The following is a 19,623-nucleotide window of genomic DNA, read 5'->3' as shown; positions in this document are numbered from 1 at the left end:
TTGAAGTATGTCCGAAGGTCAGTCCTTTTCACAAGATCAATGCAAGGATAAGGAGTCTGTTCATTAGTCACACCGGCTTTATTGTTTGCGTACTTAAATTAAAACTTTAGCTATTTTGCAATTTAGCCAGAGCTGACCAGAATAGGCAAAATGGGCTTGTCCTGGGGGAATAATAAGGCGTATCACATGGAGAAAAGGTACGTCCCATGGGCGCTCGCACATTGGGGCAAGGGGTTGGGGGTTGGGTCAATAGTGTCTCCCCCCCCCCTCCAGTTTTTATTGTCAGCCATTTAATGTGAAACTTTGATCTCTTTTCTTTTAATCGCTGCTATTTAAACTGCCCAAGGAATAGTTTTATATCAGTTCCAATCATTACAGATTACCGTTTATACATACTACATGTATACAATGATTTTTTTTTTAAATTTGTAATTTTTATAAGATTACTGAAAATTGTGTTTTCTCGAAACACGACCGGTTTAGAATATTATTTTTGGCAAAGCCTCCATTTGATCAAAATCAAATCTAAATTTCACCTTGAACAGTAGTGATTTGATTTTGATTGTGCCGTGTTAAGGCGTGTATATCAACATCTTGAAAATACATTTACTCATTTCACCAGCGCGATCAAAGTTTCCTCAGGCAAACAATTTTTGTTTCGACAAGCCTGACGGGCACCTCACTTTGAATACAGGATGGGCCGGAACTAAAACCAGAGGAGCCCAGGGTGTCGGGCTATCAGATTTATTTTTATCACTGCTGGTGTAGATAAAAGATCTGTGAATTGATTGTTGCATTTTGTGGTCACTTACTCGGCCTTCTGCCTATTTTCGTAACTCGCACGTTTAACACTTTTCCCAGGATTTAAAATATTCAACGTTGTGTCTGGAACAGTGCCAACTTTTAGTCTAGGCCTAGCATTTGCGTATCCTTGACAGTCCTTTGAGAAATGTAACGAGCACATAGTGTTGCTTTGAAATCGACTCGTTTGTAATAATGTATCCATTCTTTCATTATGCCTTTATCTTTCGGAAAAGAAAAAACAAATGTTGTCCACAGGCTTTTCTTAATGTTCTATTACGCCCGTAAGCAACGCAAAACGGTATTGTCTTTTACTCTGGCAACTCCCACTTGGGCTGCTGGAGTCGCTACTATGACGTCACATCCCGAAAGTAACCGAATAGGCGCGGAAATTTTGCATACGAGGTCACGGAAATTCAGCTCCTAGAAGATAGGCCAATATTTCAATATTGGCATTACGGTCGCAGATGATACTTCAGAATAAGGTTTTCTGCTATAGTACTTTTATTATTATTCTATATTTCCATTGGTTTCTGGTCTCCTTTAAAGCTCATAAAACATACATGTCTGATGAAAATATTCTTTTCATTATTTGTTTATAATTTCTTCTTGAGTATGTTGGGAATACAATTATAGTGCTCTTTGATGGAATAATAATTCACACTACCAAAAGTGAAGTATATTTTTGTAAAACAAACATTATTCTGGTTGAAATGTTTGCAATGTTTTTTTATAGCAATGAACTTTACAAGTACACAGTTTACTTTAGCAATATGCAATAATATGAAGATTTGTGTAGAAAACACTGAAAATCCCCTAAATGTTACATAAAGATTATAATCAAACTATGAATGGTTTCACTATAATTTAAGCCCTCAAAATTGTCAAAAATATGCATGAATCTATTCTTTGTGAAATGGGACAAAACAAATATCTGTATACAACCTATATAAGATTTCCATAGAATCACTACTCTCAGGGAGACTTTAGACAAAACCACTGTAAGCACAACAAACCTCTACTGACCTGTTCACACCCTTGTGTTATGTAACATTTGGACCAAACACACCGATTATGTAAACTATCAAGGAGTTGGCACATTAACTGGCTTGGAGATCATATAACATGGAAGCTACAGCTTGAGTTATATCTCTTGACCAATCAAAATGGACTTTATTTGACTGGATTAGAGTAAATGCTAAATCTAAAACTTTTATGGTATCTAGGCCAGGAAGAAATCAAACATCAATGATTGACTAATGTCAGCAGCAATACATTATTCACCAGATATAGGCACTACCATTCTGCTACTGCTTCTCTTAGGCAATAATATAGAAATGTTTGTCTGACCTTGAAAGCTAGCAATTTCCAATGTTTTTAAACTGAAATGAATCATGCTGTGAGAGACTTTAGCAGAATCACTCGTGTATCTGTTCTACCATATTCTTCCTTCAGAATCACACATGCATTTGTTATATTGCACCTCCCTTGGTATACACACATTATCATAGCAGAAACACACATGCATGAATTATGGTGTACCTCCTCTGGTCTGCACAATATCATAACAGCCTTGCATAATACAATGCTGTGCATTATTCAAGGGGGGGGGGGGGCACAGATGTAGTCTTGTGATTTGTAAAATCAAAGTCATTCCTCAAAGTTTATCTCTTCCTGTCACTAGCCATCATGTTTACCAGAAACGCCTTAAATTTTTATAAAAGCTTTGTTCAACAGTTTAGTCTAACTTTTATTTTATTATCAGTCTTTCCGGCTAATTTCTCTTCCTTAATAAATAATTAGTTTAATCACACAAAAACACACAAAAGGTTACACCATGATGGGGTACTTCAAGTAAAATGTCTTGCCCTGAGAAACACAGCAGCAGCAGATCTAGCCTGGTCTGTGTGCATCATTCAAACCCACACCCTTCTTGATAAATTGTAAAGCAAACTACCAAGTCATTTCTCCTGTTTTAACAAGCTAATTTACAATCAAGAGATAACAGATTAATTAGATAATGTTTTCATGAGGGTCACTTTCTACCATTTCTGATTCAAATATGATGCAATAGGAAAGCATACTGGATGAAAATTCTTTCTTATCATTTGAAATTTTTCCGATGGACATTTCGATAACAGCAAAAAACATACAACCCAGTCCTGCTGCTAAACAGATTAACCATTACTTGCACTACATCATACATTTTTCAGATCTTGATGTTAGAGTTATGATACTGATAAGAGTTATCCATTGATATAAAACTAAACCCTAATATGTATCATACATACTCACTTGTAAGTTGAGTCAAACTGCAAGAACAAAGACCCTGATCTGCCATAGCATAATGCACCTGATGATCAGGGTCTATGTTGTTGGTTTTAATGATTACTCCTAACAAACAGCACAGACTCAGATCTGCTGGCATATTATGTGAAGGCAGATCTGGGTCTATGCAGTTTACAGTTGGACTAGTCTTATCAGCAAGTATAAGGACGCAGTGGCCCCAACAGGATGACACACGTGTGCCCTAAAATGCATGTATCATAATAAAATTTAACTGACTCTTCAGTGGGTTTTGGGTGGTATGTTTACAGTGCTGCAGTTAGGTTTCCAAGGGCATTGAGCATTGTGTCCTCTTGTACTCCAAATCTGGGACACAATTTCAAGCAGACAAAGACAAATACTAGACAGTATACAATGCATTAGAAGTGGTCGACAAAATGAGATAATCTCATTTGCATTGATAATTTCAAAACTTTAGACTTTTGTTGTATCATCTTTTCCTGAAACATTAGTCATAAATATTTTATCAAGTTTGAACATAACCAATAAACAAAAATCTGCACCTTTGAATATCCATCTCACTCAGAAACAGCTGCACTATGGAATTTTCTGTTCTGGACATTGCTTTCATTATATTCTCAGCATTTATTAGAAAAAATTTCTAAACAAATTTTTTAAAAATTCATTTCAAGCTATCATAAATTAAATGCAAAAAGATCATGTATTTCTACATGATTTTTACCCCAGAAACTCAGTTACTTTTGAAATTAATTCAACGTCAAAAATATGTTAAAACTAGTGGTCAAGAATTACTTTACACTGCAACTTTGCAGACTATTACAAACCTTTAATGCTTTGACTACCCAAAACTGTTTATAAATGGAAACAACTGCCATCGGAAATGTGTTTTTTATGATTGCTATTATAGTTATGGACAGACATGCACTAAAGAAAAAAAAAGGCAGATTTGTCAAATTTCCCCCTGACGATGAAGTGTGCACAGAAGTCAAGACCTGGTGAGAAAGTACAAAAATTACAGGAAACCCAATCGAGGTGCATCATTGGGGGATTCAAAAGAGTGTTAAAGGTAATGTACAGTTCAGTTTTACTTTTCATCAACTAAGAAAACAGGAAAAGATGGTCCAAGTAACTAGGAAAGAGTCCACATCAGTTAGTGTACAATGTACATGGCATAGCATACTGGAATAAGGAGTCCAATTCAGTCACTGTACAGTGTGCACACCACATTACTTACATACAGAGACATGGAGTCCAATTCGTTTAGTGTACAGTGTGTACACCATATGATGACACATTAATTACATATCGGAAAAGGTTCCAATTCAGCTAGTGTACAGTGTGTACACCATATGATGGCATATAACAAGTACTTAAAATACCAGTTAAGTGTACAGTTCAGTTAGTGTACAATGTACACCAGATGACAGCTCATAATTAAATGCCATGAAACAGTCCAAATCAGTTAACAGTGTGCTCACATTACATACATAATGGGAAAAAGGGATATGCTCACCTATTGGATACCAAATACTGAAATAATAATAATAATAATGATACATATGTTAATATCAACACTGAATTAAGGTCCTTGTAGGTACTAGGCACTTCTTTAATAAAACAACTGACAAGGACATATATTGGATCACATGGCCATAGGCACAGTGCCTACTGTGTCTACTGGATCATATGGCCCTAGGCACAGTGCCTACTGTGTCTACTGGATCATATGGCCCTAGGCACAGTGCCTACTGTGTCTACTGGATCACATGGCCCTAGGCACAGTGCCTACTGTGTCTACTGGATCATATGGCCCTAGGCACAGTGCCTACTGTGTCTATTGGATCATATGGCCCTGATTAATATTTCCAAGGTTATACATTATGACTGAGGGGTCTAAAGGCTAAAGCAAATGATGGTAAAGAATATCAAGGTTATGGTCAAAAACAGAAATCAATAAACCTTACATTTGCATGTAAAACAGGATTCTTCATGCTGTCTGCAAATGCTGAACATATACCTTGTAACAGAAATATGTTCAATGATGTAGCTGTGATGTAATAATGTCACACAGCCATAATGACAGACTCAAGCACACTGTTTACATAAACTGGACACCATTATTTAACAAGGTTTGATAATATTGTTTCAAGAATAAAACATTTTTTTATAAGTTCACAATCCATGCAGAAATGTTCTGGTTTTATTTCCATTCATTTTTTCAATGTGTAATGATAAAACATTTTAAATTAAATTCTTTTTTTGTTACAAGTAATGTCTGTCAGTTTGACAACACAAAATCAGAAAGCAGGAAGAAAAAATTGGTACCTGATACTCTAAGCAGAAATATGGCCTTTGAATAAATACCTTTTGCAGTAGAGTTCTTCATCTGAGTTAAACTTCTTCATAAAGACAGAATTATTATTTCCCAGGTATACACTAGAGTTCCTGACTAGGTGATTTCCAGCACATGGGACACAAATTACAAAATAATACAATATATAGTACAGCTGGTGAAACTGCAAAATCCAACTTCCTGATCCTGGGTGTTGTTACAGTCCAAAAGGAAGCTGCTCCCCAGCAGTTCACAGTAAAACATGTACACCAACTTTACATCCTGGTAGTGTGGGCTAAATGTCAAATCCCACTTGTCACAAAATCAACACACCAGTCAACACCCTTCAGCACCTTTCTAAGGTCAACAAGAAGGTGGCAATGACCTGCATGTGTCCACCCATCCCAGCTTCAAAATGAAATATAGGTCATAGTGGCCAAAGTTTGGTGGACTTAACAGCAATTTCCACAACTCTGTAGTCAACTGTATCCAAAAAGCTGACCAAAACTCAAAACTTAAAGTCGTTGACATGCTTTTTGGTGATCTAGTATTTGACCATGTGTTATCACTGAAAAATGGGCGCAATCTTCATCCCATGTCAAGACCCATGAAAGTGGCAGATACTAAGTGCATACTAAAGCTATTGTCCAAACCAGAAGTGGCTGATATTGAAACAAAAGGGAAGTAAAAACTATAACACTGAGGCTGTTGATATTGAAACAAAAGGGAAGTAAAAACTATAAGACTGAGGCTGCTGATACTGAAACAAAAGGGAAGTAAAAACTATAACACTGAGGCCGATCTAAGAGTCCAGATTGTGGATGGATGGACATGTATGCATACAGATGTCAAAGTGATCACACTATACAGTAATGAAATAGTAAATACTAATAAAGATATTATACACTATGTTTGCTTATGTCAAACGTATACAAAGAATATAAAACGTATTGTCAATTAACATCCTCAGCTATTAATGTGTATAATTAATTGGAAAATAATGTGAAAACTGGTTCACACTTAAGGATATCCCCTTTCCCTTTCACAGTAGCATCACTGTATAAGCATAAGGACAGTCAACTTCGCTGACACTTGTGATCAAATCAATAAACATGCTGACCTTCTGACCTTTACTAACCTATACATTATTAAAATGAAGAAGAGTTCCTTTTCAGTTGTTAAACTTCTGTGCAGAATTATCAAAATAAAATAAACAAGATATTTAGTAACCATGAACGAATTTTAAATTTTAAATCAAAGGTGTTTTTAATATTTTTAAAGATGAAAATACTATAAATCTCAAGAAATTTTAAAAAGGATAAAAAGAAACTGAAATCTTTCAGAAACATATTTTAGAACAAAACAAATCTGGTACTAACAATGAAGGAGAAAAACACAGGTAGATATTACCTGGATCAAAAGTGCTTTACTACTAATCCCCAACTCTATTCTACAAGAAAGTGACAAAAAATTCACAAGTAGAGATTACCTTGACCCACAAAGACTTACCATCAGGTGTGTAAATCCTTTCCTTTAACATGCCATCCAGGTCTGATCTTATACATTATAATATATATTCCAACAAATGAATTGAATTAGCTGAATCACACATGATACATATTACTGATAAATGAATGTGAATTTGATAATTCAACTAGCTTTTGATTTAGAAATGTGAAAACCATGTTTTCTATGATTGTCCACATGAATAGTCACTGTCATTGCATAGGCACAACAGAACAACCTGTTACGCAACTGGAAGTGGCTTTTTTTTAACATCAAAAACAAATATGTCTACATCTGTGAATAAAAAAAAACGTATGTTACTGCCTATGATATGCTTTTTCTGTCCAACAGTGAAATGAATTCAGCAGTTATGGACAATAGCTGCATGATTGTCTGGTGTATAGTGGTAGAGATCAGACATTCCTAGTGTAGGAGGAACACATAAGGATCTTATTGTAGTCCTACTGACAGGAGTGTGCTCATGTCTACAGTACTGTTTTATTACTGCCTTTATCCTACAATAAAGTCAGGGTCTGATCAAAGCAACAAACCCAAATTGACACTTTCCTGCTTAATTGTTTCATAGTGAGGTGTGAAGATTGTCCACAGGGATTTTTTATTCCTTACCAAAGATTAAAGGATATACAAATTTGTAAGGAATTCACTGATCACATCCTGTTTAAATTAACTGCATCTTTAAATGACATTTTGATGAAAGTATGAACTGATTATTTTCAGAAAATAATATATTCTGAGTGCATAGCTGTTTAAAGCAGTCAATAATCAATTATATATTTCAGTACTGTTTTATCCTATGGTATTTAAAAATTTCAAAGAGTGACCCAGGAAAATTAAATTCTGAAAACTGGAATAACCCATTCATTAAGTTTTGTGACAATTAACAACGTGTGTGTGTGTGTGTGCACATGCATGCATGTATGTATGCATGCATGTCATTGTCTGTCTATCTGTCAGTCTGGCTATATGTATGTGGTTTAACAGCACATCAGCACAATGCTACATATATAGCACACAATATGTTTAGTCATGCTAGCCCACCCAACCTCAAGAGATAAAGAACAAAATATGGCAAAAGAGGGTTAAATCCCTAAAATATAATGTCAGATTTTTATATGTTGTTGTTGTTGTTGTGGGGTTTAACGCCACTTTTCAGCACACGATAGGTTATGTATGGCGGCCAGTATTAATGGTGGAGGGAGAACCTGGGAACCCCCCAGGAAGAACAACCGACCCACGAGAAGCTACTGGCAAGCTTTCTCACATACCCACATTGGCCGAATCCTGGACTCGAACCTACGCAGACAGAGTTGAGATGGCAGTGATCCGTAACGGAGAGCGCTTTAGACCACTCGGCATTTTTATATGTAAGCCCAACTCTTTTAAAAAGTCCAAGGCCTTCCCAGCATGAACATCACCACACATGATGCATCCCACTTCAACAACATCGCTTTCATTATCGTTACCTATTACAACATACAGAGCGAAACGTTATGCTTTTCTAATTCCCTGAACCTGCAGTGGGAAAAAGTAAATAGGTTTTAAATTACCATTTTTAAATTATTTAAAAGTATTAAATTATGTAAACAATAATTAATCAATTCAACATGATCCAAACAAAACACACATTTGGAAACATGATGCTGAGCATTCCTGATATTTGTTTAAAAATATTTTGGTCTAAAGAAACTCAGTTTTCTGCCTTTTTTAACAGGAGTAGAACATCTACATTACTTGGCATAACCGTCTTTTCTTTAATACCACTGCTTGGTCTATTATGATGACATAACACACACTGGAACATAGGTATTATTCCTGATGGAAACTTACGACATTCGGTTTTAACTAGTTCAAGATTCCAAACAAGGACAATGAATTTTCATAGTTTTGTCAAATATTTAGTGAAAGTCTCAGTTTAACAAATCTGTCCAACACTGATTAATCATTAAATTACATCCTACTGTAATGTTGCTACGTAAAAATGCATCATTCCTGATAATGTAACGTTGAAGAGTTGGTAAAAAGCTTCCTAACTGCCATCACCTAATCTATAGTAAAAAGTCATTGACTATAACAATACCATCTCCATCAAATATACTTTTACAGAATGGCTATCAGTGTACATAAGATTATGATGTATAGAATTTTATCTCGGAAATTACTGCTACAAATTCTATCACAGATTGTAATTATGTCATGTTTATTATTTTACCATTGAAAATCATTAATTCAAAATAGTTTTCTTATCATGGGAAATGTATTTTGTCTAGCATTTTATGGCTGAAATCACTATAACAAACAGAATTCTTGTCATGGGATATGCCCTGTGTAGTTTTGACTATACTGAAATCACAAGTGTGATGCAATATCAGCTGGAATGGAAAAAAAATTTCTACACCTACATCACAGCCCAGCCCACTCATGGTGTTTATAGTCCTGAAGTCTAACTTTTCTCACTTTTAGATACATAGACAGTCACAGAATGACAGATGTTGGGGTGTGAGGTCAGAGCATATTCTCTATTGCAAAGCATGGAATTTGCCAAGCCTACAGTAACAGCATAAGTCATCACTTTAAACAGGTGCTTGTGTTATGTATATTTAATTTGTACTGTGATTTATCTTTGTCCAAAATTGAGGGTAGTAGTTGGGCCTACCATACTGTTTTTATTTTATAAACAACATAATACACAGCTAATTCTAGTCTATGATTTTAGTTATATATTAAGATCATAATAACTTGGAGGTAACATGTTTATGTGGCCTTTCGACCATGGAAGTTTCTACATGGGATCTTGTTTATGAATTTGATGGCAAAATGACCCCCATCCAGGTTCTATTACTGTGTCTTTTTTTAAATATATAAGGTAGTGACAAACAGAATTACTCCTGTCTTAACATCAGTCTTTAGAAGAATCAGTTTTAGTTGGGTTTAGTTGAAATTTGATTGGATTCGTTCATTTAAATTATTTACTGGAATTACACAGTGCTCATTAATAATTTCAAACTAAATCATTATTTTGGGGTTAGTGTTAATTCATTTAACCCTTTACCTCATTATCATAGAGCATAGTTACAAAGTGCAGCATGCTATAAATAGAACACCTGTTACCTATTCGACTCCATACGCATACGGTTGCCTGTGAACTGTTAAGCAATGTATTGTATGTTACATTTAACGGCAATTTTAACCATTTTACATTTTTGGTACACATCTATTATATGTGGAAAAATTTAAGAGTAAAGTCAGATTGTTATAGCTGTGTAGTTATTTATCACGGAAGAATTTTTTATGTGCTTTAAAATCTTGAGAGAACTCGTTCACCATCATGTCAGTGAGGCCGCGTGACCAACCATAGCTGCCATTTCCCATACTTGAAGTTTACATGTTTTTCGTCTGCGTCTACATCACTAAAGTCTGCGTCTACATCACTAAGTCATCTGAATTTGATAATTTATAAAAACTAATTATTGCCTACATCAATATCAGAGCCTTTACCTAGGTTATTGAATCTTTCATAGTTGTGATTCTAATCATGAAAACTTCGTAAGTACTGAATGAAATCGGCAACCGCCATTTTGGAGAGTGGAGATTATGACACAGTTACTTTAAATAGCAGATATCGACCAGTGCATAAACAGTGACCATGTGATCCTTCGTAATTGTCATTTGCAGAAATGAATGTAGTATCTAATAGGGGTTTTGCCCCGAAGGTGGCGCTAAGAAAACCAGCTTAAAATGGCTGATGTTTACAGCCGACGTCAAAAGGCACTTCCATGCGACTTGAGTAGAGGCGTCAAAAGGCACTTGCATGAGGTAAAGGGTTAAAGACATTTTTAAATTACATCACAGGGTCTCGTATCGTTGCTTAAAATTGACCTGTCATACATATACTATATAACAGCTACAAGGGAGGTCACTTCTCTTCTTTCTCATGCAACCCATTTAGGAATAAACACAGTTATTTCAAGCCACATTTCACGTAGCGTAATACATTTGGTAGCGATATTTAGCTCAGGCATTTGACTGTGTATCCCTATCAAAAGTTTGACTTAATATCATACATTTAAGGAATGCCAAATCATTTTTCCACACACCAACATAACTGTCCAAACATAAAAGTTGTACTAACTCCTCAAGTGATAGAGACTCAACATTTCAGACTGACTCAGCAATTTCCACTAAGATTTAATTATACAGCAATTTCCTCCATTGTAGATACTGGACCTAAAGACATATAAATTCTGTCAATATCATAAAAAACACTTTGTATATTGATGCAATTAACACTGGTGGTTTTTTATATAATTTTTTTATTTTCAAAAGGCATCTATTCTTTAATTTTAGTTATGATTTTTTTTTTGTGTCTATTTCATGTGGACCATTCTTCAGTGGAATGAATCAAATCTTATGTTCTGATTGATTCTTTATTATGTTGACAGCTTGGTCAAATACTGACACTGGTTAACCTGAATAATTTATTAGTATTTATAAGTGGATATATTTATGACAAATAGGTTTGCAAAAACTGACAAAACATGTCACAGCCCATGATGCCTCATTGACCACTTAAACCTATAGAAGTACAAGAAACAAAATTAAACATTAATATAATGAGAGCACAATTTGTGTGTTGAATGTGAATGTCTCCTACTGTACCATTTCTTCAATCGGAAATATACTAACCTTAAAAAGTTTTATCATACAAATATTCATATAGATCTTTAAGTGCTTAGAGTAAATTGGTACACACATTTGTGTAATGAATTCCAAACTTTCATTTAGCCTGGATTGGAAAAGTAGGAAACTTGGATTTTTAAGTAAGAGATTTTTCATCATTATTTGAGGGGGCGAAGTATGTTATAAGCATTCTATTACAAAGGGATGAAAGTTTTGCCCAACAGGATCATACCTTGGTCATATCTCAGGAGGTACAAAAGTTCTAATGTGCAATTGATACTTTACTCACATCCTATTTGGGATGAAAATTTGCCCTAGGGCAGTGGATCCCGGTCCCCAGGTCATGACCCAAAATCAGAGTCTCAAGGACATTCTGGAAGGTCGCAGGATTTCTTTTGAGGGTAGCAAAACTGTTAAAAAATTTTAAATAGGTTTGTGAGGCTCAGAAAAACTATTTTAGGTCAAGGCCAAAAAATCTGGCAACCACTACCCTTGGGCCATACAATTACCTAATTGTATGGGGGATAAAAATTTTGCCCATTTAGAGTCATAAATTTTTTTTAAACCGGAGCGTTGATAGTTTAGTCACATCTATAACGGATAAAAGCTTTGCCCTTGGGTCACACCTTGGTCACATTAAATCTGTGAAAGTTTTGCCCTTGTGTAACATCTTGGATAATGTAAGTGAGAGCTCCACCTGGTACTAAATGCACATATTTATTGTGCATTGAAGATTTAAATCTCCACAACTAGACTGCACACCAATGTTCAATGAAACCAAAGCATATGACTGACTTGCTCCAAGGTTTTCTAAACATCTCAATCTTTTTTGAATGTTCTTTAAAGGAGTTTTGCCTTGTCTCTGAGGAAACATCATGGATTTTCTCAGATATGAGAAGTTGCTCAATTCTTTGTTCAAAAAAAGAAAAGGTTCCATGTGTAAACTTCTAAAAAACAAAACAATTCTGCATCCTTTCCACTAACTCTCCCTCTGACATGTATACTGATAATATCTTAAGTACCATAAGGAAGATAATATGAGAATTTTAGTGAAACCAGGACCTGGAAACTACTACAAGATTTACTGAAGATTTTCAGCAAACTCACAAAATCTACTCCTAAGCTTGATTCAGCTTTTCATAAGGGATGATAATAAAAATTAATATAGTTAACAATATATGTTAATATTTTTAATTTACATAATTCTCATGACCACTAGTGCAAAAAACTGCAGAATTTTGAGCAGACAGGAGGAAAAAGGTAACAGCTTTGTTTTAACACATTAACCCCTAGCGATGATTTAATGGGGCAGGAGATAGTAACCTACTGTCGAGCTCTGTAGCGTCATGGTCATGCATGAGACACTAAAGTGGGTAGTATTATAGAAAGGTAGACAGATGTAGCTCTACAATGATACCAAATAATCTGGAATATCTAGTTGCACTACAAAATACAGATTTTTAAAAACTCATTTTTTGGACCCGACTTTTTTCTACCCAAAATTCACTCGTAGTTGGAATCCGATTTTGTTTCCGGATTTTGGACTTTTTGTTCTCAGATCTAAGGCAAACTATGAACTGCAAACAGACAGATGAGCCTTTGCAAAAAGTAGGATAATCTGGAATTTCTAGTTGCACTACAAAATACAGAGGGAAAAAACCTAAATTTTTGGAATCAATTTTTTTTCCTTCCAAAATTGGTCCATGGTCGGGATCCGATTTTGTGTTAAGATTTGAGACTTTTTGGTCTCAGATCTAAGGCAAACCAGTATGAACTGCAAACAGACAGATGAACCTTTGCAAAAAATAGGATAAGATGAGCATTTGGACTAAAGAGTGGTCTCGATACAAAAATAAGGGGTCCGTTTAGCACAAAAAAAAGAAGAAAAAAAGGAACTCCAACTTTTACCCTTCTGCTCATACACAAGCCAAATAGCCAACAAAAAATGATGTTTCTAACACAACTAGGCAGTATGTTATTGAAAGATCACCTGGGATTTGGTGTTTTTGGATCTATTCAGAAATAGCTTTCAAAATGTGTTTCCTTCTCGATTTTCAGGCAAAAATGACAAAAACCTCCAGGGGTTAATGTGTTAACATATTTGAAATCTATCCCACTATAACCAGACACCAAACAATAAAGGTACCAAGCATTATCCATTTGAAATCTATCCCACTATAACCAGACACCAAACAATAAAGGTACCAAGCATTATCCATTTGAAAGCCTCAATGTAGTTTATTTAAAATCCCAAGAGAGTTTCTGTATACTTAGAGGATATCAATGTGGTATTTGTCTTTTTTGTAATAACTGAGCTTTAGCTCATAAACTTATTGCAGAGTACCAAATTTTTCCAGGACAAAAAATAAATGACATCCCAAAATGCTTCCATTGTTTACAGGGTAAGATAAACCTCTGGTATACAACATTCTGCTGTAAGAATGACACAGACAGGTTTCATCAATAACTACATTTTTCTTATCATACCAAACAAATAAGTTCATTATGAAAATAGTGTACATACAAAATCATACCCCTCCTTAACATCATCAATATCAGAGATATATTTTTTTTCCCAACCATCCTGGTAACTAGCACTTAATAAAAAGAAAACATGAAATCAATGAATAATCTTTCATGAATATAAATTAAGCCATACTCTTGACGTTTCCTAAGGACTGGGTATGTTAAGCATGGATAACTGAAACAGAACACTGCATGCATGTATCATATAACAGCATCATACTATCTGATGAAGGCTCAATTTACCAAGACTCTACTTGAAAGTACACAGCCGAACCATGAATGGAACAGTATATGCCTGACCGTGTTTAATGGCTCTTGTTTAGAATAGTAATATTTTTTTGCAGAAACCATTTTTCTTCTTTAAGTCTGAGTGACACTGACTTTTGCCTTTTTGGCCCCAATATCGATAGGCTTCTTTTTTACCATAAATGTAAGCCAACCTCAAACTCTGAATCAGGTATGTGATGTGGAGTTACTGTTATTCTATGGATATATTTTTCTTCCTCCAATCAGCGACCATTACCTTTAACTTTCTGACCCCCAAATCAATAGTCTTTGTTATCCCATGTGCAAGCCATCTACAAAATTTGGCTGTGGTATGTCATGCAGAATTCATGTTATTGTGTTGAAATCGTTTATTTTATTACTAGAGTCACTGTTACCTTGAATGTTGACCTAATGACTCCAAAATCAATAGAATTCTACCTTAAACCACTAATTTGGTTAGCACAGATAAGGGAGAACTTCAGCTGCTGTACAGGAACCATTTTCTGCTATCACAATGACCTTGACCTCATGATGCTGAAATCTATAGGATTTTTCCTTACTTCAAGTGGAAGCCATCCACAAAATCGGGTAACTGTAGATTGCAGACAACTAAAATTATTGTCAAAAACTAAATAGGGAACTGATGGACTGACAGACACATGAACATAACATAATCTGTTCTGCTTAATGCAGGTTTATCCTTTTAAAATATAATGATAATTCACATTTTGTCCTGTAAACAGAACAAAGACACATTTTTCATTTATCGAGTTTTTATTTAATTTGCATTTATGAATTTTTACTCATTGGGTCTAAATTTAAAAAACATTTGTGAGATATAACAATAATCTCTTTTTATCAGCAGGTGTAAATAGTTGGTCCATTATCTCTGATTATCAGAGCATGAATAGTTAATTAATTATACTCATTTTATCACAGCCATGTCCTGTCTGATCTATATAAAATCTGTGAGGTAGATGGCAAGTATACCAAGAACAAGAATATATTTACATCAAATTTACATTCCATGCTCTGCTAACTCTTTCTCTATGTTATGACAAACTAGTTCATGGGAGTCTATTATAATATGATACATGCGTAAGTGCCCTTTTTGTCCATTGGTCGGGCACTACAATAAACAATAATTTACCTTTTACATGGGGGGATTTAAATTAAAATCACAATTTAAAAGAAAAAACTGCCACCCACCCACTCACCAATATCTCTCAGCATTCTGGCCAAACTAGAAAAATGCTGATGTAGGTCATATTCAGATCTATTTCAATTTGTATTAATCTTAATCAGTGCTAAATAAATCTTGTTATATTTAGAGAGTAGGTGAATGTAATAACAAGCAAGGAAAAGGAAAACTGGAAGAGACACAATTTTATGTATCTATCAAGTAACTGCAATATAACTGATTCTTTCCTAATGTGTTAATACTATGAGATCTATTCCCTATCCATGAAAAACCTTGCCTTATTCTTTTTTAAATCAGCGAAGAGAATCTTCCCTCCTTAAGTCAGCACAAAGCTCTGTCCCATAGCTGATGTGGGTTGACCACATGTGTCCTTGTCACAAATGAAACTGGCATCTAATTAGTGTCTTACTAACAGCAAAGAACCAAATATTACTCCAAACAACTGCCTGTGGCTAAAAGTAGGATTTATAAGAGCATTAGAGGTCCTATATTACAGTTTGATCTGACTGGTGTGAGGTGAGTGGGTGTGGGGACTGAACCTTTAGTTTATGACTGACTGGTTCAGAACCAACAGGACCCTGCCCATTCTAAATAAGCTAAGTATTGGTCAAACATTGAAAAAAGAAGAAAAAAGTAAACCCATAGAGTGGAAGAAGTGTTTTAGTAGGAGACTGAGGAAAGTCAAGTGTCTGATTGACAAAGATCAAACACAGACTGGTGCTAAATTTGTTCATTCCTGGTAATGTGTTACAATATCAGTCTCCGGCTTTAGAAGAAGTGACTTCAATTTACATCAATTCACATTTATTACTCTCCAGACTTATTAAAGCTTAACATGTAAATTTTATTCATTTTGTGGGAACAACTAATAAATATTTCATGTCAAACAGGCTAGTGCTGGTAAAACTAGACAGGTTTGCCGCCAAAAACAAGACTTGTCACAGACCACAGTAATTTTCAGGCCCCGAGTGTGTTTGGAATAAATAAAAAGAAAAAGTAACTGTTTAACAGCCAACACTACCCCCACACATACACAACTTCATTAAGCCCAATACTTAACAATTTATGAGATTAGGAAAAAATATTGGTATACAATTTAAATTTGGTCAGACATTTTCTTTCAAGTCAGCAGCCTGCTGAATGCCATCATCTCTTGCTACAGTGTCTGTGGATATAGCCATTGATTTGTTATTACAGTATAATCTATGTTCTCTCATACAAGGAAACAAGCTACATGTAATTAGCTGCTAACTTGGACAACATGATATAGAGATGGTTTCCAGCATACAAATAAAAAAACTATATTTAGATACAAAAATTGATCAGCACAATAACTGCATAAGTACTATGTGGCCTTGCACAACAAATTGCTATGACAGTTATCAGTTCAATAACTAGACAAGCAAGGACTACCAGTAATGGAGTATCAGAGTACCAGAACTAAAGCATAATAGTATTAGAAACAGAGCATAATAAGTGAACAAGTACCTGAACTATAATGTGAGACAGAATAACTCTTACAAATAACATCATAAAAATGGATGAATCTCTGGACACAATGTGTGTGTGTGTGTGTGCGCATGCATGCATGCGTGTGTGTGCATGCATGTCTGTGCACTTCAGAGCCAAACATTCTACATGCAGGATAATGCTGCCCTGTGCATACCATGTTTCATAACCTAAAGTGAAAAGCATTTACCTCATCTGACACAATTCTGATGATGACATTCATATTTTACCCTGCAGTGACCTTCAGCTGATCTTCAGATTCCATTAAATATATCTACATATGGGATATCCAGTCCAGATTGCTGGTTGCCATGCCCCTCTTGGTGTTACAAGTAGCCATTATGGATAGCTGATGTTAAACCTAACTAATGCTTTCACACCTTAACTCACCAAACTTGCACCTGATGATGGGTAGGGATAGCAGAAACTTGCATGCATACAGTTTCCTCTTGTGAAAGAAGCCCTTCTTTCATTTACAGCCTCTATGATCAAAGTAACAGCCACAGAATCTGCTCACAAATCCACTGCTAATCTAGATTCCCTGGAATATTTCACAGCACTTCATTCAACAGCCAAATTACAAATTGGTAGAATTGGCTGTCCAAGTGCAATCACAGAACTATTGGTTCAAGCTGTATGGATTAAGTTTGCTGCTGTAATTGGCATTTCTCTGGGGTAGGGTGGAGTGTATTCTGGAAACAGTCAAACAGGTCCCCATTTCAATAACACCCAATATATATCTGCCTATTATAGAAACAATTTTCAGTGGCAAGAAGATTTATTCAATATACATTATAAAACAACACAGTACAAAGTAAGATTGCAATCCATCATCAATATAGAAGATACTAAGTATAGCACAAAATGCAAATGACAAAACTGGGCCTGATATTTCAAACAGGGTTTAAATAGCTCAGTAGTTGAATATTTCATGGTTAGTAGGCTAATAATGTATTGCAACAACAAAACCTGCTTAAACTATCTCCAGAATTACATATCATGCTGCTTTTACCTATCTTACTATATCTTGATAAAAAATTGTTTTTAAAGACAAAGGCATAATTACTATGCAGTCTCTTGCTCATAATCAACATCATCCTAGATCTTGGATGTTACTAACCTGGGTAGTGTCCTTGACACATGCTTGCTTTGCCAATTTATTCTTCAGCTTTTATCCCCCACCCCTGCCAATATTCTGTTAAAAATAGATTATAATTAATTAATGTTACATCACTGAGATTGTGGTGATATTTATGCCAGATGTTTCTTGTGATGATGAATTCTATTAATAACCAATTAACACATGATCTTTACACAAAAATGAGACAAAGATGCTGCTGCATGCACCATTTGAAGTAACCAGGTCTTATACTGCAATAAAATCCACAGTGAAAGTGATTGCAATTAACTTTTTTTTATAATTTCTGCAACAGGGACAGAGAAAATACATATTTTTAAAAGTAAGGACAACTTGATAAAGAGTTACTGAATGTAAAATGAGCCCATTTAATCTGAGATAAAAAGAATATAGGGCTGTCGTTAATTTTCACACTTTACCAGGCCTTAAATCTGTTAACTTTAAAAAAACTGACAGAATGCAACCTGTCCAAGATGAGGCGTACCGCAATATCCCTCAAGTACAACAGGTAACAGGCTCAGCCAATCAGTTGCTAATATGCACAGTTCTCACTTATGATAGAACCTGTCAAACTGCAGTGATAATAAAAGCTTATTTATCAAGATGCAGCAAGTTGGAATTTGGTCTCTTTAATGGTTTAGCAACTCAGATAAAAAATTACCACATTAATGTGTGTAAATCATACTCTGAATTAATTGCATTTCACACCTTGATAATATAAGACTTTTTTAAGCGTTTAATCAAAATCTGGTCAGAAATATAGTTTGTAGTGTCAACAAACTCTGCCAATCAGATGCAAGGTCACACCACTAATATGCATGAATTTCACTCAAAATCATCAAATTCAGCCAAAATATTGATGACATTGGCCTATTTACCATGTATGATAAAACCCTATCAAAAACAACAGTATCTAGACTGGTGAAAATAACTAACCTCAATCAGATGCAAAATCTCTATATAAATATGCTGAGGTCTTTCACAAATAACACGAGTTTCTGACGTTCTACAAGATAAAACCATTCCTTCCTTTTAACTGATGAGTGGTACAAATATCTATTAAAATCTTGAGTGATAATATTTTCAAATTATCAGCTGTGGTGGCCATATATACCAAATGTAAGATTGGCACCATTTTCATTGTGAACAAAACTAGATGTCATGAAAAGATATTTTATGACCACCCATTCTGAAGAAGTAGTGATAACAAAATTGTCGAGATGGCCAGCATGGCAGCCATATGTGATAAAATATGGCACTGTTTACATTCAAGACCTACTAGATATGATAGGAAAAGTTTTGGTGAGAGAAAAAATGTTGATATGATCATCAATTCTG

The 19,623-nt window shown here is 35.0% G+C and overlaps 1 protein-coding gene across 9 annotated transcripts in view; it reads right to left on the bottom strand.

Annotated features, from left to right (window-relative positions):
* The window catches only part of LOC149788420 (IQ motif and SEC7 domain-containing protein 1-like), a 237,157-nt gene that overhangs the window by 65,316 nt on the left and 152,218 nt on the right, over positions 1 to 19,623 (bottom strand). The window contains exon 1 of one of the 9 annotated variants that reach the window (XM_089974396.1): positions 17,338 to 17,469. The exons of 7 other annotated variants lie outside the window; for them this stretch is intronic. In XM_089974396.1, the coding sequence (XP_089830522.1) occupies positions 17,338 to 17,366 (29 nt within the window). In that variant the 5' untranslated portion in view covers positions 17,367 to 17,469. Of the gene's footprint in view, positions 1 to 5,472; positions 6,057 to 17,337; positions 17,470 to 19,623 lie in introns of those variants that run through there. One more of the 9 variants, XM_089974394.1, reaches the window with a different exon arrangement.

This window comes from Sinohyriopsis cumingii, chromosome 11, assembly GCF_028554795.1.
Source record: "Sinohyriopsis cumingii isolate HCF-2022 chromosome 11, ASM2855479v2, whole genome shotgun sequence".
Lineage (NCBI taxonomy): Eukaryota > Metazoa > Mollusca > Bivalvia > Unionida > Unionidae > Sinohyriopsis > Sinohyriopsis cumingii.
Note: the sequence above shows the minus strand (reverse complement) of the source record. Positions and strands in the feature narration are given on the sequence as shown.